Source organism: Melopsittacus undulatus, chromosome 6 (genome assembly GCF_012275295.1).
Source record: "Melopsittacus undulatus isolate bMelUnd1 chromosome 6, bMelUnd1.mat.Z, whole genome shotgun sequence".
Taxonomy (NCBI): domain Eukaryota; kingdom Metazoa; phylum Chordata; class Aves; order Psittaciformes; family Psittaculidae; genus Melopsittacus; species Melopsittacus undulatus.
Genome location: NC_047532.1, coordinates 27,525,827 through 27,547,990, shown reverse-complemented (window position 1 = coordinate 27,547,990; position 22,164 = coordinate 27,525,827). Strand labels below are relative to the sequence as shown.

At 53.7% G+C, this 22,164-nt stretch overlaps 2 protein-coding genes across 2 annotated transcripts; both read left to right on the top strand.

Moving 5' to 3' along the window:
• Positions 1-247: 247 nt before the first annotated feature.
• Positions 248-13,185, top strand: DDR2 (discoidin domain receptor tyrosine kinase 2). The gene is made up of 17 exons (XM_031047236.2): positions 248-397; positions 3,708-3,790; positions 5,691-5,793; positions 5,917-6,148; positions 6,229-6,376; positions 6,528-6,633; positions 7,034-7,217; positions 7,287-7,530; positions 7,655-7,717; positions 7,863-7,993; positions 8,511-8,721; positions 9,178-9,401; positions 9,518-9,654; positions 10,041-10,232; positions 10,351-10,579; positions 11,101-11,250; positions 11,722-13,185. Exons 2-17 carry the CDS (start codon positions 3,718-3,720, stop codon positions 11,857-11,859), a joined length of 2,565 nt encoding a protein of 854 aa, XP_030903096.2. The 5' UTR covers positions 248-397; positions 3,708-3,717; the 3' UTR covers positions 11,860-13,185.
• Positions 13,186-14,941: 1,756 nt separating this feature from the next.
• On the top strand, positions 14,942-21,532 carry HSD17B7 (hydroxysteroid 17-beta dehydrogenase 7). Its single transcript, XM_005147099.4, has 9 exons — positions 14,942-15,002; positions 15,147-15,350; positions 15,431-15,523; positions 16,398-16,512; positions 17,020-17,214; positions 18,339-18,443; positions 19,479-19,535; positions 20,098-20,196; positions 20,584-21,532. Exons 1-9 carry the CDS (start codon positions 14,968-14,970, stop codon positions 20,677-20,679), a joined length of 999 nt encoding a protein of 332 aa, XP_005147156.1. The 5' UTR covers positions 14,942-14,967; the 3' UTR covers positions 20,680-21,532.
• Positions 21,533-22,164: the final 632 nt, after the last annotated feature.

Below are 22,164 nucleotides of genomic sequence, written 5' to 3'. Positions count from 1 at the left end.
GGTCCCGGATGTGTGTGCCATCCCGTGACTGCCAGAAAGCGAAACACTGCCTTTTGCTTTAAGTTCCCTCGCCGGCCATGGGGAGTTTTTTATTTTTTCTCTCGCACTATGAATGGGTTTTGCTGTAAATTATAGCTTTGCACACATTCCCTCGGGCTGAGGAAAATAACCTCTGCTGAAAAGCCAGCCTGGATTGGTGACTGGCTCCCCCTCTCCGCTCCCTAATTGAAACCAAATGTGCAAGATGTAGGATTGTGGGATTTCTGGCCGGCTCCCAGGAATCCGCAGAATGCAAGCGCGCTCCCAGAGGCATCTTGCATCAGCCCGGGGAAGTTTGCTCCTCGCCTGGCTCCCCCTGCCAGGGTGAGGGGCGAGGAGCCCGCCCGCCACCGCTCCGGTGAGTCCCTCTGAGGTGTCTGGGGAGGCGTTTGCTGCCCCACGCTTGGGATTTTGGGGGCACACGGGGTTGGCCATGAGCCGCGGCGGAGCCTGGGCACAGGGGCTGGGGTATGGGTCTGCCTGGGAAGGGGCGGGGGCAGTTGCAGGGCAGCATCCCCACCTGGGGAGGTGACATTAGCCCCTTCTGTCCAGTTTTCTCCCCACTGCCAATGTTTTCCCCCTTGCCCCGTGCCAAACCAGTGTTTCCTGGTGTCTGTCGTCGGCTCCTGCCTCTGTGTCTATTGGCAGAGCCAGTGGCAGTGCTTCCAGCCAGAGAGGCCCTGCTGTCCCCAGGGTCCCCCAGGCAGGCACTAAGTCACACTGGAGAGCAGATGCAGGGACACCTGTCTGGTGCTCCTGAGCATTCTGCCCCCAGTCCTGGTGCTGAGGACCCACTTGTAGCTTCCCATCCCTGCACTGCAGAGGAGCGATGCTCTCAGCCCCGCACTGTGGCGGGATGACACTGTGGCACAGAGTTGGGAGGAGGAAGGGATGCAAGTTTTCCTCTGGTGGGGAGTATTTGCTGGGTGCAGGACCCACAGGACTTTGTCCCCATGGCCATGGGCTGTGCTGCTGGCAGGTTTCCACAGGGCAGCTGGCAGCCACAAGGATGTGCCGACCACTTCTTGCACCCTGTACGGCTGCAATGCCCGTGGCTGAGCCAGCCAGCCTGTGGCTGGGAAGGTGCTTGCTGCTGCAGAAAATGGGGCTGCATCCAGCCCAGAGAAGGTCTAAAATGGCATTTTTGGAGTGAAAGATGACTACGGATCCCGGCATGCTGCTCTGTGCTCCTGCCGAGGCTGCGCCTCCGGCACAGCATGCTGGGGGCTGTAGTGCCAGCTGGGGTAGGGGTCCCAGACCCCCTTACTGAAATTCTGCGTGCTTCGGGTTATGAGCCAGGGTCAGGGGGAGCCTCTTGCCTCTCAGGGACATTCCCTTCAGCATGGCTTCTGTGTGTCCCACTTGCCCGCCATCCCAGCAGGAGGGGAGACCCCAGCCCTGTGCAAGGATATGGACTCTGCAACAGGAGCCTTGGGAGACCCACATGCAGGACCTGGGATGTTCAGGGTATCGACTGCTGCCATCCAGCCCCTTTCAGATGGATGGTACTCCTCCAGTGCCCGTGAGGATGGCAGTGCCCACTTGGGAAGTGAGCTGGGCACTTCACCATCCGGCATGGGATGGCAGTGAGAGGGACCACAGCTTGGGTGTGATTTGTCTCTAAACAAATGTGGATTTCACTTTTTTTCCTGCTAATTTTTCCCTGGTGATTTCAGTAGAATAAGAAAGGGGAAAATAAGAAGGGGGGGCGGAAATAAAAGTAGTGGCTGAGGGAAGCTCCCAAGGCCGTGCGACGCCAGGGAGGAGCTCCAGAAACTCTCTGTGCTAAAAATTTCCAGTGATTGAGAGTTTTCAGCAAACATTTTCAGACAAAGCATTGCAAAGCCATCCCTTGCGCGGGGCCGGTGGAACAAAAAGCATTTCCAGCCGGGTTTCCAATGCTGCTTGGCCAGTTTGACCATGCAACCTTGGGCCCCAACCTCAGTGCCCGAGTCACCGTCTTCCTGGTGTCCCCCAGCCCTGCTCCCCCGAGGAGCCACAGGAAAATTTTCCCTATATTAGACTAAATGTAAATGCATTCCCTGCGGGAGATTGTGGCATCTGGTATCCTGATGCTGAAAGAGTTTACTCAGCCTGAAAGAATAGTGGGAAAAAATATCCTTGGATATTTTTTTTGGAATGCAGAAGGAAATTGAGATTTTTAATGTAACTGGTCATCATCAAACGCAGAGCCTTGAGTGCGCCTCTCAGCGATGCAGTTGAAATTCCCAGTTGCAGCTGAGTTAGTTGCAATTAACTAAACTTTCCCAGTTGGGAATAGAAAAGAAGCAAACTGCTTGCGTGCTTTAAAAAAAATAGGGAAAAAATCACCGAAAATCACCATAAGTCAGAGTGTTCATTTGTACCTCCTGATGTTTAGCAGAGACCCCCGGTGAAGCCAGCAGCAGGATGCAGGAGGCAGCTCCCAGTGCTTTGCACTCACCTGGGTGCTGGCATGGTCAGAGCAAGCCTGCCTCACTCCTGCAATGGCAAGCCCCAGCTTTGCCAGCAAGCAGGACCATATCCAGCACTTCCCACCTGGGCTGCGCGGGATGGGGACATTTGAAGTGTGGCAACAGGTTCAGGGTGGGTTTGGGTTTTCTCTTGGCAGTGGAGACAAGACTGTATGTTCCCACAAGCAGGCACTAACCTGCAGAGTCTCTGGTGCTGGGCCAACCTGGGGACCTGCCAGCTCAGCATTGCTGGTGTGATGGGCCTCAGATGGGATTTATCCCACCACTCAAATGCATCCAGGTCCCATTTGGCCAGGTCCTATGGTCTTTTTAACCCCCAGGTTAGTAAATTGTTCCTGCAAAGGTTAATCTGCATGCAAACAAGATAAAAATATCCTTTTTTAATAAAAAGAGGTCTAATCTGCATCTGGTGTTTGTGTCAAAGGCTATCCCAGGAGAACAAATGTCCCCTTGGCAAATAAGGGATGACAGAATTAACAGAGCCTTGGGTGACAAGGTTTAGTGTGAGATGTCTCTGCCCATGGCAGGGGGGTTGGAACTTGATGAACTTTAGGTCCTTTCCAACCCTAACTATTCTATGATTCTATGGCCCGCAGGTCCTCACAAGCCCCATCCCACACTGCCCTAGAGGCACCAGGTGCAAGCTGGCTCCCATGCCCATCCTTTGTGTCATGCACGTCCTTGAGATCTGCTCTGCTGCAGAGATCAGTCACAATAAAACTGGTGTAAATCTTAGTGCTATTACCTCTCCCAAGCCAGAAGGCAGGAAAACTGAGTGTTGTAATGTGCTATTATTTTGTGTCATGACGGGGTTGTGCAACGTCTTGCTTTCAAAGCCATCCAAAAGCGGGTGGCCCAGCTGGAGCCTTTCTGCCCATCCATGGAGCCAGACGGTGCCAACCCCAAGCAGAGCCCTGGAAGGTTCATGCATGTCCTGCGCTCAATTCATGTGGCCAGCTCCAGGGGTACGGCATGCCATGGCCCTTGGGGAGCTGGTGGCAGAGGGGATGGCCACTGGGAGCCCTCTGACCATCATGACAGATGTGAGGGTTGGGGCTCTGCTCTCCTCCAAGGCTGAGGTGGGGCACTCATGCTGGGGAAGCCCTCCCATCCTCAGCTGGCCACCCCAAGCAGGACCGGCATTTCTTGTGGCTCAGCTGCCTCAGTGTGACAAGCCCTTCCCTGTCTCTGCAGGACTGCCGACATGCCAGCCTGCCCCAGACCAGCCCTGCTGCTGCTGTGTGTCCTGCAGGCTGCGAGAGCCCAGGTCAACCCAGGTAAGTGAGATGGGAACCAGGCTGCAGGAGCTGTGAGGTCTGTTTCCCTATGTTGTGCTCTTCCCAGGGTGTCTGAGCTTGGGCTCACATTATCTGCACCATCTCTGGGAGCAGTGTGTGACAGCCCCCAAGCCCATGCCTGCCTGGGCTCTCTGCTGTCCTGCATGCAGCTCAGTCACCACCTGTGACCAAGAAAGCATCCTCTGTGTGCCACAGGCCTCTGTTCTGCCACTGGCAGGATGGAGGGACATTGAGGTATGGGCAAAGCCCTGCATCTGGATCCCTGGGCTCTGCATGGGGCCCTTCTCCATTAGGGGCTCATCAGGCCTGCTCAGTTTTGAGGCTGCAGCATGCAGAAGGAAGGCACCAGGGTATTGTTTGCTGCCTGGGATGTGCTTTCTTTGGTGGTTTCCCAACAAACCAAGGTTGGCTTCAGTGAAGCAGCTTAACTAGGTGCCTGGCTTCTGCTCAGAAACCACAACACTGCTCCAGACGTCAGCAAGAGAAGTGTATTTAAATGGTTGTTTTGGAAGGGCTCAGCCCCATCCTGTGTTGCAGGGGTGGACACGCAGCCCAGGCTCCTCCAGTGCGTCAGGGTTTCCCTGGGGTATCCCTGTAACAAGTCCCTTCAAAGGTTTCTTCCATCTGTGGGAAGTTTGCTGGGCCTTCCCCAGAGATTGCATGGTGTTTAGGGAAGCAATCCTGTTTCTTCTGCAGCCATCCAGGGCTGGCAGTATTGCCTTTGCCTGGACAGGGTTATTTTATACCTAGGGCAAAGGAGCTGGGCTTGGCTCTATGTTTGTCAAGAATTAAATGGGAAAATAGAGCTGCACTCTGCAGAGCCTCAGAAGAGTGTTGAGAGTGGTGGGAGAGATGGAGACAAGAGAAGATGCTCCCCACTGTGCTCATGCTGAAGGTGTGCCCATCCTTCTGTTGGATGTAGGATGGTCCCTCTCTGTTGTAGTGGCACAGGCACCTTGGGATGAGAGCTGGCTGCCGTGTGGCACCGCACACTGGAGCTCATTGCTGGTGTGGCAGGGGCAGCCCCAAGCCCACACCCTGGCCTGGCCCTGCCACCTTGGTGTGGGTGTTTGCTCGGGGAGGCGTGCAGGGGCAAGCGCTGCGGGCTGGAGCCAGTGGCCAGATGGTAAACACGGCCAAACAAGCCAGCCTTTCAGCAGCGCTCCTGGCAGCCAGGAGTGAGAAAATAACTCCTGGGAAGTGGTGTGGATGCGGTGCCGGGGGAACTGGCTGCCGCTCGGGGCTGCAGCCCACTCAACACCCTGGGTACTTTTCCACTCACAGCTGGGCAGGGAGCAGGACTGATGATGGGAGCCATGGGACCAGCAGGAAGGGTGAGTGCCCGCCTTTGTCATCCCCTTGGCAGATGGAGGGAGCAGCGAGGCAGCGCGACCAAGAACACGTTGCTGCAGCTGGTTTTCTGGGGCAAGTGGCCTCTGTAATGAACCCTCTGGGTAGCACCAGAATGCGTGTGGGGACAGCAGTGCCAATCCACAGGCTCTCCCTCCACCGCAGCTGAATGCTTGCCAGCAAGGCTGAAGGGATCTCTGGGGACAGGGACCAGGTGTATCCAAGCAAACCTTGGAGCACTGCTTACTCGTGCTCCCAGCTTTGCTTCAAGCTGCACTGGCATTCACTTGTGACCCTTGGATCCATCTACTTGGGCAATACCTGACTGTCCGGGACCATCCCATAGTGCTTTGTCCCCACTCTGTAAGACTGAGGCATGGAGAGCACTGTGCCTGAGCTGCCTGGTCTGTGATGCTGCAGCATTGCGGATGTGCCCAGCCCTGGCAGTGCCGGACCATGTTTCAGCACTTGTCTCTGCCGGGGAGGCAAGAAGGGATGCCTGCTCAGCACCCCGATGGTCTCATTGCAGCTGTCTGCCGATATCCCTTGGGAATGTCAAGTGGGCACATCCCCGATGAAGACATCTCAGCATCCAGCCAGTGGTCTGAGTCCACAGCTGCCAAGTATGGACGGTGAGTATGGGACTCTCCTGTGACAGCCACAACAGGGTCTTCTGGTTTTCATGGAGGGGCAGAAAGGGGACATGAGGCTGGCTTTGGCCACCTGTGAATGGCTCCTCTGCTCTTGGTTTGTAGGCTGGACTCAGAGGATGGCGATGGAGCCTGGTGTCCCGAGGTCCCGGTGGAGCCCGATGACCTGAAGGAGTTCCTGCAGATTGACCTGCATGCCCTGCACTTCATCACACTGGTGGGCACCCAGGGACGCCACGCTGGGGGCCATGGCAATGAGTTTGCTCCCATGTATAAAATCAACTACAGCAGGGATGGCACTCGCTGGATCTCCTGGAGGAACCGGCATGGGAAGCAGGTGAGGAAGTAGGACAGGGCTGCACAGGGTGGAAGGTGGTGTCTGCACCTGCCCATGCCCACCATGCTCCTCTGCCCCAGGTGCTGGATGGAAACTCCAACCCCTATGACATCGTTCTCAAGGACTTGGAGCCACCCCTTATCGCCCGTTTCATCCGCTTCATCCCCGTCACTGACCACTCCATGAATGTCTGCCTGCGTGTGGAGGTGTACGGCTGCGTCTGGCTGGGTGTGTGGTGCGGTCCTGCGCCTATGTCCCCAGAGCCCAGCTGGGGGGCTGTCTGTCCCACCGGGGGCTGTCCACCCCACTAGGGGCTGGCCTGGGCTCACCAGCAACTGGGTGTCTGGCATGGGCACCACTTACCCTCCCCTCCCTGCAGATGGGTTGGTGTCCTACAATGCACCGGCTGGGCAGCAGCTCATCCTTCCTGGGGGCACTGTCATCTACCTGAACGACTCGGTGTATGATGGGGCATTTGGGTACAGGTGAGGCTTGAGTGAGATTGTGCATGTCGTGGGTGCTGCAGTGGGCAGGAGTGGATGGGAGTGTTTCTTCCCTGTGTTGGCAGGCTTATGTGCTGATCCTCAGCAGAGCAAATACTTGGGGTCTCCCTGAAGCAGGGGACATGGCCAGCTCTGGGAGGCTGCACATCATGATGGGTTCAGCATGATGGGGAAAGCACCCCCATCCCTTCTCTTGGATTTACACTAACTGCACTGCATGTTCAGCGTCCCATAGCCTTTCCCAGAGAGAACATCAAAAAGAACAAAACTGCCTCCAGAGTTTCCCAGGGGCTGTGAGGAGCTGCTGGGGGTGATGCTGGGTGGGGGCAGATTTGTGGGGTTGGCGAGAGTCATGCTACCTTTCCCCCCTCACACACACCAGCATGACGGAGGGCCTGGGCCAGCTGACAGACGGGGTGTCGGGGCTGGATGACTTCACGCAGACCCATGAGTATCACGTCTGGCCGGGCTACGACTATGTTGGTTGGCGCAATGAAAGCATGGCTGGTGGCTACGTGGAGATCACCTTTGAGTTCGACCGCATCAGGAACTTCACCACCATGAAGGTCCGCATGCCCCCCACCTGCCCCTGTCCCTGTCCCCTGCCATGGCCACACTGACGGGCTGCCCCACAGGTCCACTGCAACAACATGTTTGCCAAAGGGGTGAAGATCTTCAAGGAGGTGCAGTGTTACTTCCGTGCTGATGCCAGTGAGTGGGAGCCCAGTGCCGTCTCCTCAGTGCTGGTGCTGGATGACGTGAACCCCAGCGCCCGCTTTGTCACCGTGCCTCTGCTCCACCGCATGGCCAGTGCCATCAAGTGCCAGTACTATTTTGCTGACGCCTGGATGATGTTCAGCGAGATCACCTTCCAGTCGGGTACCCGCCACCATGAGCCCCACAGGGACTGTCCCCTCCAGGGGGGATGTTCATGGAGGGAGTGGGGCTGTGGGGCACCCATGCATACCTCCCACCCTGATACTCCCCTCTTTTTCCTTGCTAGATGCAGCCATGTACAACAACTCATTGGTCCCCCCTGAGATGCCCATGGTTCCCACCACTTATGGTAGGGCATTGAAAAGCACATCACCCTGAGCTCAGTAGGGAGATCCTTGAGCGGGGGGGCTCTGCCTCATTTGATGGAGGAAAGGGGCATGGGCTCTCCCCAAACCCCAGCATGACTGACTCTTGTTGTCCCCTTCTCCTGCCAGACCCCATGCTCAAGGTGGACGACAGCAACACGCGCATCCTGATTGGGTGCCTGGTGGCGATCATCTTCATCCTGGTGGCCATCATTGTCATCATACTGTGGAGGCAGTTCTGGCAGAAGATGCTGGAGAAGGTGGGCAAGGATGGGGGGGCTGTTGAGGTGCCTGGGGCAGTGGACTCATCCTGGGCAAGTTCTGCTGGGAGCTCAGCATGGGGAAAGAAGACTCCATGTAGGGTTTGATGCTTCCTTCTTGTCCTAGGGAAGGCTGTGGTTTGCACCCATCTCCCAAGCAAGGGATTTAGCTTAGCAAAGCAGGGACTTTGGGACCTGCATGCTTTTCCATCCCTCTGTCCTGAAGTTGGGCTGAGAAAGAGGAACCCATGGGGGTCTCACTGCAGCCCTGGCTAACTGAGGGCAGTCACAGAAGTGACGAAACCAAAGTCTTTGCTATAGAGGCAGACAATAAAAGGGGGGTACACCAGGACAAATGTCTTTCCCAGACTGGTGCTGCAGCCCTGGAACAGGGCACTAGAGAGTGGAGCTTTGGGCTGGGCATAGCCATGATGCCATGTAGCACAGAAGACCCCATCCCACCAGTGCTGCAGGGAGCCCCTGTCCCAGCTCTCTCCTCCCTTACCCCCTCTCGCAGGCATCACGAAGGATGCTGGATGATGAAATGACGGTCAGCCTCTCCCTGCCCAGCGAATCCAGCATGTTCAACCACAACCGTTCCTCCTCCTCCAGCGAGCAGGAGTCCAGCTCCACCTATGACCGTATATTCCCCCTGGGACCCGACTACCAGGAGCCCTCCCGCCTGATCCGCAAGCTGCCTGAGTTCACAACGGGGGAGGAGGACACAGGTGAGAGCTGGGGCACACTTGTGCTTAGAGCCTGCATCAAGCCTGCTCCCCAGCAGCTCCCCAGTCTCCAAACATTTTGGCACAGATAAGTGAGGGGGCAGGCCACACAAACTCCTGCATGTCCCCCTCTCAGATGTCATACAAAGCCTGTGGCTGAGAGCCAACATCAGTGCCAGGTTGTGCTGTGTCGCCACCACGATCCTTGGGATGCTCTGGCCTGTCTTTCTCAGTGACCTGGAGGTCGGGCAGTGATCCCTGTTCTTGGGGCTGGCTTGGTGCATTTGTCAGTCATGGGGAAGGATAAGAGCATCCTGTGGTGTCTGCAGCAGCCCAGGCATGCAGGGGCAGTGCAGGGGCTCTGGGGAGGACTGGGATGGAGAAGCCAGTGGCTGGAGCATGAGCAGAGGGTGCAGGGCAGGACACTGATGGCAGGGCTGGCCCTGCTGTACCTCCCAGGCTGCAGTGGCCCTGTGAAACCATCTCAAGCCAGTGTCACAGAGGGTGTCCCCCACTACGCCGAGGCCGACATCGTGAACCTACAGGGTGTGACAGGTGGCAACACCTACTCGGTGCCAGCCCTCACCATGGACCTGCTCTCTGGTAAGGATGTGGCTGTTGAGGAGTTCCCCAGGAAGCTGCTGACCTTCAAGGAGAAGCTGGGGGAAGGCCAGTTTGGGGAGGTGAGTGTGTGCTGGTCCTGCCCTGAGCAGGGCTTGGGCAAGGCTCTTCCCAGTTTGTGGGGGCTGGCGAGACTGTCAGTCAGCGGAGGTAATGGCTGCCCCTTGTCACCCTCCAGGTGCACCTCTGTGAAGTGGAAGGGATGGACAAGTTCACGGGCAAGGACTTCGCCCTGGAGGGCTTGGATGTGAGCTCCAACTGCCCTGTGCTAGTGGCTGTGAAGATGCTGCGAGCAGATGCAAACAAGAATGCCAGGTATGAGGCTGGGGGTGCACACACCCCAGCATTCCCCCCCACTTAAAGCCCTCCAGGAAAGCCATTCCCTGCCTTCAGTGGTCACGAGCTCAGTGCAACTGTCAGGGCTACATGTCTGAGCTCTCTGGGGCTGCTTTGCTGCTGCAGTTCAGGACTCTTGGTCCTTGCTGGTCCTAACCAGCTCCCCATTGCCCCATCTACCCATCCCACAGCTGTGTGTGCGGATCAGTCCAGGGTCCCTCTTATGGCCCCAGTCCCAGGGGAGGGGACCCGCGGGGTTCCCCACGAGGCTTGGGTGGGTGGGTAGCATGCTCGGCTGGTCCATGCACACCTCTGTGCCTCTCTGGGTCTGTCTATCCGATCTGTGTGGTTTCTGTTCCGGAAAGGAATGATTTTCTGAAGGAAATCAAGATCATGTCACGGCTGAAGGACCCCAACATCATCCGGCTGCTGGCAGTGTGCATCACGGACGACCCTCTCTGCATGATCACTGAGTACATGGAGAATGGAGACCTCAACCAGTTCCTGTCCCGACAGCAATCAGGCAGCCCCCTCACCAGCCAAGTGCCAACTGTCAGGTAGTGCTGCCTGGGACAGGCGGGGAGGACAGGGCTGCATGCTCCAGGCACCCCGTGGGGCACCCCGCTTGCCATCCTGCCCACCACCTCAGTCTTCCCTTGTCCCTGCCACCTACAGTGACCTGCGGTTCATGGCCACCCAGATCGCCTCAGGCATGAAATACCTCTCCTCCCTGAACTTCGTGCACCGAGACTTGGCCACTCGCAACTGCCTGGTGGGGAAGCGGTACACCATCAAGATAGCTGACTTCGGCATGAGCAGGAACCTCTACAGTGGCGACTACTACCGCATCCAGGGGAGGGCAGTGCTCCCTATCCGGTGGATGTCCTGGGAGAGCATCCTGCTGGTACGTGGGGACTTAGCTCCTCTGATGGACACTGGGGCTAATCTCAGCTTCTTCCTCAGGCTGGCGGGTGCAGAATGGATGGGGAAGTCTCTCCTTCCTGGAGTCCAGCTTTGGGGTGAAGCATGCAGAAAGCAGGATTGGTAGCAGCTTTTTCTAGGTGGGATGGGGGGACTACACTGATCTTGGGTGTCCTGGTGCTCAGCTTTTGAGCAGAATGCTTGACATTTTCTACTGGCCATGGTCAGACCTGGAAGAGAGAGCAGGGTTACTTTTTATCTTTGAAGGGAACTGGGTCCTTACCAAGCCTCAGCTCTTAGAGCAGTTACTGCAAGCCAGACCCAGATCTCTCCAGGCTCTGGCCCCAGGCAGGGAGCAGGTCTGCGGGACCAAGCTGGACCACTCTGGGCACAGATCTGGAAGCTGAAGCATGCAGAAAGAGGTTTCAAAACCTGTGCCTGTCAGGCCTATGGAGCAGGATGGGATAATGCCAATGCCCAACCCTGCTCTGCTCCCTCTGGCAGGGCAAGTTCACAACAGCTAGTGATGTGTGGGCATTCGGTGTGACACTGTGGGAGACCTTCACACTCTGCCGTGAGCAGCCCTACTCCCAGTTCTCCGATGAGCAGGTCATTGAGAACACCGGCGAATTCTTCCGGGACCAGGGCAGGCAGGTAGGGACAGGATGGGATGGGATGTGACAGGATGGGATGGGATGGGACAAGACAGGACAGGATGTGACAGGATGGGTTGGGATGGAATGGGACAGGATGGGACAGGACAGGTAGCAGTGCATCTGGGACACCAGGGACCTGGAGAAAGACTTCAAGGTGACCAGATACTGACCTTGGCTATGGGGGAATTATGGGACAAGAGCTCCTCTGGGAAGGGCCCCGCATGGCAAACCCTGCATTTCACACAGCCCAAAGCACTGTTTGCCTGCTGACCCCTATAGGCTGGGAGGCATGAGCAGGTGTCCCCAGGCCTCACTATGCCATCTGGGGGTTCCCTTTCCCCTGAAGACACAGCAGCACAGCCCTCTCACCCTGGTGCATGGGGAAATGGGGCTCCCCAGGAGCAGTTTGCTTTTCTGTTTCCATGTCAGTAACTCTCTCCTTTTGTCACCTTTGCCTCTTGTTTTGAAGACCTACCTTCCCCAGCCTGCACTTTGCCCTGACTCAGTCTATAAGCTAATGCTGAGCTGCTGGAGACGGGACACTAAAGACCGTCCCTCCTTCCAGGACATCCATCGCCTCCTCCAAGAGTCAGCCAGTGAAGAATGACCCTTTGCTCCCCACCAGCCTGGTCTCCATCCCTCCCCATCCCCAGAGGAGCCCAATATGCAAACTGAAGCCACTTCACTTGGACTTAGCAATAAAACCCGGGCAGCTGGTCTTGTTCTCATTGTACAGTGAAGCCTCAGAGGAAAACCCCAAGGGCAGCAAGGAAGGACACAGCATGGGACAACTTGGACTTCCTGCTCACTTGCTGAGCTGAGCCTGGGAGCAACGTGGGCTATAATGAGGGTTATTTATTGACACTGTGTTCTTGGTGACAGTGATCAGGACAGAATGGCTTCTCTTCCCTGGTCAGAGGGGAGGAACATCAGCTGGACTTTCTCTGTGTGGAAGCTCCCAGCCAATCTGTTAGGCCTGGAAAACGAATGCATGTGGGTATATGCCTGCTGGAGCAGGGACTGTGTAGCAGCCACTACCTGCTTGAGGAGGAGTGGGCATTGCCACTGGCTCACAGCAGGCTGTGCAATTATAGGGCAAAACCAAAAACTCTCTGGACATTTTGGGCTTTGAACATGTCACATAGAGGGGCAGGAAGCTCTGTCCCTGCCAGCCAGACCCTGGTTGCACAGATGGAAGCCTGACAGCACTCCCAGCTCCTTGCTGCCTGCCCAGCACAAGGCGAGCCAAGAGGACATCCTCTTACTGACCTCTCACCTGCTCCCACCTGTTTGATGAGGTCATCAAAAATACAGCACTCCAGAGCTGCTCAACTGCCCATGAAATGCGTTTTGGATGCCCCACAGGTGCTGCACAGCAGCTGGCAGCAGGATGTTAGCACCTTTCACCTCCAAGGGGAAATCTACTGGTCCTCCTCTCCTGCATCTTCACCTTCCAGGAGAGGAATGCACATAGCAGAGCTTTCACTGATGCCCAAGCCTGCAACAGCTCGTGTGCATGGAGCAGTGGGCACCCCATTCCTCCATGGCTCTGGGCCCAGAGGTCACAGCTCAGCTGAAGCACTGGGGCTGGACTTTGCTGTCCTGAGCATCCTGCAGCAGTCAGGCACAAGTCCATGATCCTGAATCCGGCAGCTCCATGAGCAAATTGGGCAGGTGCCAGAGCCATGTGCCCTACAGGAGCCCCAGCAGGTTACCTGCCATGACCCAGAACTGGACCCTCCTGTGATCAGACAGGAGAAACGTTGTACTTAGAGGGTACATGAACCCCTCCATACTTTTGTATGCATTAGTTCAGCACCATCAATTCATGCGTGGCACAGTTTCCAGTATACTATTGCTAAGGCATGTATATATTCAGTAGATGCACCTACATATAGGGGCAAACCCGCTGAAGAAACACTTGCTACGTGAATCTGGTTGCATGGTTTCCTTGCGGCACTTCAGAAGGCAGCTCTCCTCCTCTGTAGGGACCCCTGGGAACCTAGCCAGTACCCACCTGGCAGAGGGCTTGTGGGCTGCACTGTGTGGGGAGAGCCTGGGTAGGTTACCTGCATGCAGGTAACAGCGTAAGAGATGGAGGAAGAATGCTCAAGAGACCCTCAAATTGACCCATACCAGTTGCCCATCTCTTTGGGCAACAGGGAGGGCAGTCTGAGGCTCAGCATCCATATCATGGACTGAGGTGGGACAGTGGGTCTGGGAGGGGAGGGGGCTGTGCTCTGCAGAGGGGTTAATTGGCTCCTCACGCATGAGCCTGCCAGCTGTGGCTGAGGAGGTCTCCCTCTTCCTCTCCTCCTTGCTGAGTACATAGCATGTGGCAGAATGGTGCTCTGTGGCTGAAGCAAGAGCAAGGGCAGGCTTTGGTCATGGCACGGAATTGGTACCCATCTGCCTCTGCCCTCAATGCCCTCTCCCTGCTCAGGGTGCATCATGGCCTCTCCCAGCCTGTCTCAGCAAGCCATCAGCTGGGAGCACCAGGCTGGATAGGGGCACGTGTGCCCTGTGGGCACTGCAGCTCCCACTGACCTGAGCACTGGGGCTCTGTGCCTGGGTGTTCTGTGCCTGGGTTTTCTGTACCTGGTCTGCACGGACCTGGGGCTAAATAGCATGTTAGAGTGCCGGGGAGCAGCTGGGGCTGCTGTGTCTGTCCTCTGCTCCAACTGGGACACCAGCCCCTCCACAAGCACGGCTGCAGCTGAGACCTCTGGCAGGATGAGTGCGCTCAGGACTCCGCAGCACCAGGAAACAGTGACCTGGTGGCATTTCTGTTCCTCTGTGGAATGTCCCTCTGGGGCAAAGGATGGGAGGGCAGAGGGCCAGCTTGTGCCCAGGCAGACAAGGCCAACAGCATCCTGGCCTGTATCAGCAATAGCATAGCCTGAAGGGCCAGGACAGTGATCATGCCCCATGTACTTGGTGCTGGTGAGGCTGCACCTTGAAACCTGAGCTCAGTTCTGGAGCCCTCACAAGAGACATTGAGGTGCTGGAGCGGGTCCAGAGAAGGGCAACAGAGCTGGTGAAGGGCCTGGAGCACAAGTCCTGTGAGGAATGGCTGAGGGAATGGGGGTTCTTTAGTCTGGAGACGAGAAGGCTCGGGGAGATATTATTACTCTCCGCAGCTGCGGTGGGGTCGGTCTCTCCTCTCAAGTAACAAGTGACAGGACAAGAGGCAATGGCCTCAAATTGCACCAGGGGAGATTTAGATCGGATATTAGGAAAGATTTCTTCAGAGAGTGTGATCAGGCATTGGAACAGGCTGCCCAGGGAGTCACTGCCCCTGGAAGTGTTCAAAACCGTGTAGATGAGGCCTTTAGTGATATGGTTTAGTGATGGTCTCGGCAGTGCTGAGGTAACGGTTGGACTTGAGGATCTTAAAGGTCTTTTCCAACTAAATAACCCCGTGATCCTATGATGCGATGACTAAATGCGGCAGCTCAGAGAAGTGGGCGTGGCCTGCACTGGGAGGCGTGGCCTGACTGGCGAGGAGTGCCAGTACGTCAGGGATTGTATGGGGGCGTGTCCAATCGCGGCCCGCCCCCCTCCGCTCTTCCCACCATCACGCCACCGTGGCCGCTGGCCCCGCCCCCTTGCCGCGTACCGATTGGCAGGAACTGCGGGGTGAGGCGGGGCGTCACGGGCGGGCAGCGTTTAAAGCGCGGGGGGGCGGCGGTGGGACCGGTTACGGGAGGACGCGATGGAGCGGGTGGTGCTGGTTACCGGTGCCAGCAGGTGAGCGGCGGGCACCGGATGATGGAGGAGCCGTAACAGTGCGGGATGGGGCGGGCCGGAACAGGCTTGGTTTGACCGGGCCCGGCCCGCCCTCGGCTCGTCCCTGCCTGCCAGCGTTGTATCTGACACCGTACTCTGTTGCAGCGGCGTGGGGTTGGCGTTGTGCCGGCGGCTGCTGGAGGAGGATGGCCGTATCCATCTCTGTATCGCCTGCCGCAACTCCCAGAAGAGCGAGGCCACGCGAGATCTTATCCTGGAAACCCACCCTGCCGCACAGGTTTCCACCGTGGACGTGGACCTGGGTAGCCTGGCTTCCGTGCTGCGTGTTGCCCGTGAGCTCCGCTGCAGGTATTGGGTCTCCATCCTCTGCCCCACCGGACCCCCCTGTCCACTCTCTGCCCCTCACTCCTCTGTTCTTTCCCGCTTAGGTTTCAGCGGCTGGACTTCATCTACCTCAATGCTGGGATAATGCCCAATCCACACGTGAACTTCAAGGCACTCTGGCATGGTCTCCTTACCGGGTAGGAGGAGTTGGGGGGTCTAGTTCTGGCTTGTGGGTGGTATGTGGTGCTGGCAGCATCATAGCCAAGGCATGCCTGTGGGTCCAGGGCTGAAGATGATCCTATCTCCCTTTCCCAGTGTGACACAGAGCACATTGCTGTGGGATGCGTAGGTTTGGCAGCTGGGTGAAGTGCTGGGGTACCCTGAGGCACCCAGTGCTGTTTCTGATCCCTAGTGTGAGGCCTGGTGCATGGGGGGAACAAGAGTTCACCCAAAGCCTGTAGCTCCTGGCATTAAGTACTGAGTGAGAAATACAGGTGTGTTGCTGGGGAGGTGTAGGTTGCTCTTACTGTGTCTCTTTTCTTGTGTTTTGGTTCCACTGTAGGTTTTTGTTGTTCTCAGCTGTACATCATGGTGTTTTGTGAAGCTAATACTTGATGCTGTAATCAAAGTGGGGAGGTTGAGTTAGGGAGCAAAGTGACTTGCATTGTGTCCAGAGCAGTTGGGGGTGTTGAATTTGGGTGTTAGATTGCTTTCCTTACCTGAATTAAGCGTGGCCCTAGGGCATAGTTCCACGGTGGAACTTGACTGCATTACCTAACTGTGAAATGGTAGAGCAAGAATTTTTTTTTTTTTTTTGGTACTTTGCTGTGATGAATTGAAAGAAGGGACAAGACTTTTCTGGTCTAGTCAGTATTGAGACACTTGCAAATAAAGGGGCTGAGATAAGCTTTTCCAAGCTATTTTTTTCATGCCTTAATAGATCCCTTTAAGGTGAAACCAAAGAGTCTGGCTAGACCTGTGAGGTGAGGGTGAGGGATACTTCTGAAGGGCTGAAGTGGGAGAGCAGTAGATGCTTCCTAGCAATGCTTATCTCCTGTCCTTGGTTTCCAGGAGGTTACTTCACATGCTGACCACTGCAGAAGGTGTAATGACCCAGACGGACAGGTTGAATGGAGATGGACTTCAGGAGGTGTTTGCTACCAACCTCTTTGGACACTTTATTCTGGTGAGACTGCATATGAAGACTCAGCCCTTGGCCTGGTGGTTGATGTTGGTAGAGATGGGTCCAGGCAGTAGTAATCAATCAATTCTATCTTACAGGTTTGGCTGCTGATGCAAGCTATAGCCTGTAATGAATGACAGGGCAATGGTCTCAGGCTTTGTTTAAATAGCAATAAATGATGGTAGTCAATTCAAGGGTTACTATAAGCTTGAGGTTGCTGTAGTTAGCCAGTGGATAGAGGTAAACCACATATAGTTCTCTCTGTCTATGTCTAGGGTGAATACCAGGGCTTTCTTGTATTAAATTCTAAAGTGCTTAAATGAGCTGTGCAGGAGAATGGTGGCTGCTTGTAAATGTTCCTTAGGCTGGAGCTGTACCTGAGCAGTAGCTGCTTCTGGCTACTGTAAGGAAGCCTGTCCAAGAAAGCTTAGATAGCTCACAGCTTTTAAGAACTATAAAGCTATACTGTAACAGTTGAAAATCGTGTTAAAGTTCACAATTCTTTTGCAGGTTCGTCAACTTGAATCTCTACTCTGTGGTAATGAAAAGCCTTCACGACTCATCTGGACCTCTTCCAGCAATGCTAGGGAGTCTGCCTTCAGCCTCTCTGACTATCAGCATGCCAAGGGGCAGGAATCATACAGTTCCTCCAAATATGCTACTGACCTGACAAGTGTGGTTCTGAACAGGAAATTTAATAAGCAGGTGATGATGGGGTTTGCATGTTTGAAGAAACCTAATGCGCTCCTACGATTTATAATTATCATTACATTGTTGTTACCTGGTTACATTCATTCACAGAAAACTGATATATTCCTTAATGCACATTTAAGAACTAAATGGAGGCCAAAGTTGAACTTCTGTTGTGTGTAGTGAAGAATCATAGAATATTTAGGGTTGGAAAAGAGTCTAAAATCATGTAGTTCCAACCCTCCTGCCATGGGCAGGGATGTCTCACACTAAGCCATGTCACCCAAGGCTCTGTCCAAACTGGTATTGAACACTGCCAGAAATGGAGCATTTACCACCTCCTTGGGCAACCTGTTCCAGTGCCTCAGCACCCTCACAGCAAAGAACTTCTTCCTTATGTTGCTTCTGGGGCTTTTGTCAGAAACTTCTGAAAGCAGAAGAATTTTAAGAGCGGTTCCTACCTTGCAAGTTCTAGCTGACTTTTTAGACCAGATAATTGGTCTTAAAGAGCAAAGAGCTGCTGCTCTTTTCAGGTGTACCTGCCTGTGGGAACAAGGCTGCTTTGGCAGCTTTGCCTGCAAGCACTTGATGTGCTTGGCTCTGCTGTCTGTCCTGATGGCTCCATGTCGCTATTCAAGTTCATCACACTACCATGTGTGAGCAACCCCCCCTACCTGTCATAGGGCATTGATGGATTCTGCTGCCAAGCTGCAGCCCTAGTCCAGTGATAGTGATTGCACTCTTGAAATACTTTAGGAGAAAATGTTTTGGTCCTAGAAGGCTGAACCCTTCTCTTAAAGGTGAGGTAATCTTTGATCTGTGGGCTGTAATTTCTGGGATGACTGCTGTTGTTGCTGTTGAGCTGCATGGAGACTGCAGCGTGAGGTTGTGAAGGCATGGCCTCCCAACACATCAGTCTCGTGGTCTTGAAATGGGCACAGATTTAACATAAACATCTCCAATTTGAGCCTTTCAGAAATAGCTACATCTAATTACTCACTAATGACTTTGGGGTGTATCTACTATTAACTGGTTTCTATAGTCACCATCAGCTTCTTGGTGAGAAGTATTAGGAGGCAAGGAGTATGTTCCGTTCTTTAACTGTTATGTATTTACACACTTGCATTTCTTCTCTGCAGGGTCTGTATTCCAGTGTTGTTTGTCCTGGTCTTGTTATGTCTAACATGACATACAGAATTTTACCAGTTTTTCTGTGGAAGCTGCTAATGCCTATCATGTGGTTGGTGAGTGGATCTCCTGGCTGGTTTTAGTGTTGAGGTAGCTCTGCTGTCATATACTTCTGCAAGTAATGTGCAGTGTGCTTCTGGCTCCTTGCTACCCATGCTGCTATAAAGCTCTTCCTTCTGTTGGATTAGGCAGGCTGACCCCTCTGCAAACCTTTCCTTTTGGCACCTTCGTGCCTGAATTCCCAAGCTGAGTTTAGAGGTTTGGTGCTGGACAGCACTGTACATAGAGCCAGGGCTTGGCTCTTCAGCCATAGCAGCATTTGTCAAGGCTCCCCTTAGGTTTCCCAGCCTGCTCAGGCTTGTGAAACTCTTGTCATTTTGGTGGTAGCAGAGCTCAGGACAAAACTTGGCCCCTGTGCTTTGAAATGCCATTTGTTTCTAGAACACAGGGTATTTTTCCATATTCCTTTCATCCCTCTAGAAGGCAGCATCTCTTGCTCTCTGTCTCTCTGGAAACCAAAGCCTCCTGTTCTTTGTTGCTGTTTCCCCTGCTTTCTTAAAGCTTTCCTTCCCTTTCTTCCTCTGGACTTCACCTTTTCAGGTTCACTACAGTTCTGTTCCCAAAAGCTGTTTGCTCAGAGCCTTGATGCTCTTGCTGCAAGATTGGCCTTTCTGCTTAAGCTGATCCTCATGGATCATGTTTCTCCTGGCAGTGGAGAGGCAATGCCTTCTCAGTTGTCCTCAGCACTGACAGTATTATAGATCCTCTCTGCCTTCTGTCATTTGTGCTCTTGAAACCATTCAAGAGGATGTGCCTGCAATGTATATGTGTGGCCTGTTGCCTCTTGCTTTGGGGGTGAGCTCAATGTGGGAGCATGGAGTGAGGCTTGCTGGTCTGTTGGGTGGCTCCAGAAAATAGTTTGTGGTTATAGAGGGATGCTTTAGTCATAAGCGTGCGATATTACCTGTAGTCAGCTTTTAGAAGCATTGCTACCTCTGGTAGATTATCTGGTGTGGCTGGGCTGTGGAGGGCTAGCCAGAGAAACTTTGGGCCACAATGCAGATTCTGTCATGTGCTTCTTTTCCCCTCAGATCCGCTTTTTTGCCAAAACTTATACTTTGACCCCGTATAATGGAGCAGAAGCTCATGTAAGTAGTTCACAACTTGATTTTGATATTCCTTTCAGGGTCTACTGGCCTGAACAGTGAGCCCTTCAATAAGGCTGGTGGGTGGGTGACTTATTTCAGCCCTGAATAGCACGCAGCAGTGAGTGTTGGGGGACCAGCTATGAATGGGGCTGATCTGGCAGGTGACGTTTTATACCTTCATTAAAATTATTTTTTTTTTGAAAAAGGCTTTTCCTTCCATCTAGTAGGGAGGACACTGCTCTCCCTGCTGGCAGACATGCAGGCACAGGGAATGGAGGCAGGTAACAGTGTGCCTCAAGTACAGCAGTGAGCAAGTTTAGCCATGTTGAACTCCTTTAGTGGTTTAGCACTGGGCCATAAATATGTTTTACTGTTGGTTTGGGCTGGTCACAGCTGAGGGGAGACAGCTCAGAACTATTTCTCTAGATAGCAAATCTTCCTCTGTGTGGTGAAAGCAATTGAGGTGTGTTCTCCTGTGTCCATTGGCAGTTGGGTCCTTGGTTGCAGGCTTGGTTGGGACAGTGTGCACTGGACTTGTACATGTTTGGGCTGTTTCTCCTAGGTGTGGCTCTTCAAACAGAAGCCAGAGCACCTGGATGCACTTGTCAAGTACCACAGCTGTACTTCTGGACTGGGGAAGAGCTATGTGGAGCCCAGAAAGGTACATGGAGCAGCAGCTTTCTGTTTTGGGGGTTGGGGCTTGGCTAGGGGTCTACCATCTGCCTTGCATGGAAGGGTTAGTGCCAAGGGTGTCCTGTGGCTGGAGTGGAAACAAAATGTTGAATGCTGAGCAGTAAGGAGGGATGTGGGGTTATCTGCAAGGCTTTTTAGAGTAATTCCTGGCTCAGGCTGGGGTTTGGAAGACCGTGAAGTGTGTAATGATGCTTCCCCAGAACATGTTCTGGCTTGTGACAGATGCCTTTAGTTGCCTCACTGTGATTGTGGAAGCTCTGGAGATGTACCTTGCCTATTCCCAGAGCTGACCTCTGTGTCTCTGCTAGCTGCTACCAAAGTGATGTCTCACAGTGCTGTTCTTATTGTCTTCCAGTTTGATGTGGATGAAGAAACTGCTGAGAAACTGTATGAAAAGCTCTTGGAACTGGAAAAGCAGACTCTAGAGAAATACAGTGATCTCCTAGATTAAGTAAAGCCAATTTAAGTGGAATAACAGTCTCAGATGTGTAATATGGGCTTTTTTCATTCTGGTGCTGCTTGTGTTGCCTGCTGTTCTGCAGGCATGTGGCTTCAGACCCCATCTTCCTTCTCAACAGAAGGTGAACAATTCCTGAAAATGGAAATGTGAAAACTGAAGAGCAACACTTAATCTTTTTGGTATGGGATTTTTTTCTAGCATAAAACTGGAGACCTAGAGTAGATGGAGACTGTCTTAACACAGTTGCAAAGAAGTGTCTTGCAACAGCATGACTGAACTGCACAGTTTGAGAACAGCCTCAAAACATGTGGTTTAAATCTGGCTTAACACACAAAAGGCGGCAGTCTGGGGTTCTGTCCTGTGTTTTGGCTCTACATGCATTACCCATGGCTGATCCTGAAGTACTTGAAGGCTCATCTTCAGAAGAACTCCTTTTACACTTGTACACCAAACCTGGGCCCAGCTTTCCAGGTGTGCTCACCAAGATTGGACCTTACTGGAAGTCAGGCTCTGCACATCATGTGAAGCCAAGCTCCTGAAGGACTGGCCTGAGAAGGACACCACTTGCCTCAGCTGTGAGGATAGATGCCTTGCTCTCCCCTGGGTGTGGGGCTGTAAAGGTTCTAACCACAACTGACTTCAGAAACTGAAGCTGTTGATCTTAACCTGTGCTTAGGACTGGTCTGCTCTGTTTGTAGCAAGAGTGAGAGGTTATGTTATTTTACACATTTAACTCTTTTTCTAGAAATTTACTGTACCAAGTATTCTTCCTGTTGTCTATCCTGGGGAACTTCAGGTACCTGGTGTACTTCAAATTCTGCAATGAATAAATTATTGTAACTCACTTGTCCTGGCTGCAGTGGTGTTTTTACTCCAATAGTGGCTGCTTTTGACTTGGAGGGCTGGAAGGGAGGTTTGTTTGTTGCCTTGCACAAGAAGCCTGTGTATACCTGGGAAGTGTGAGCTCTCTTCCTCTGTAGGAAAGCTGTCAGCCACCTCTTTGGTCTTGCCTCTCTTGTTCCTTCTAGTTAATGAAAGACATGAGTGACTTCTGAAAACTTCAGTGTGGTTTTGTGTGTTGAGCACCTGTGTGGTGTTTGAGACTATTTCCCAGCCTTAGGCACTTGGGAGACATGGATGTCTCTGGTGCTTGCTCATCCTCATGTGTCACATAATGACTGGTATTGCAGTATTCCTGGGCACTTTCTTGGGACCTGGCAGAGGCCAGGTGAGGTTAGCAGGGAGGCTGTGCTTGCTTTTATTCTCACCCTTCACTGGTTTTGAGCAGCTCTGCAAAGCAGAGAAGTATTGCTGATATAGTGTAGTTTGTAGTAGAAATAGCTCAGTCTTGACTTTAGGCTGTGCAACACTTCTAGCTCAGCCCTCGTGTGAGTACCTGTGTTACCAGCATTAGTGCAGATGGGAATGTACTGTTTTGCCCTGACAGTGGAACAGAATGAGGAGTTGGCCATTGTA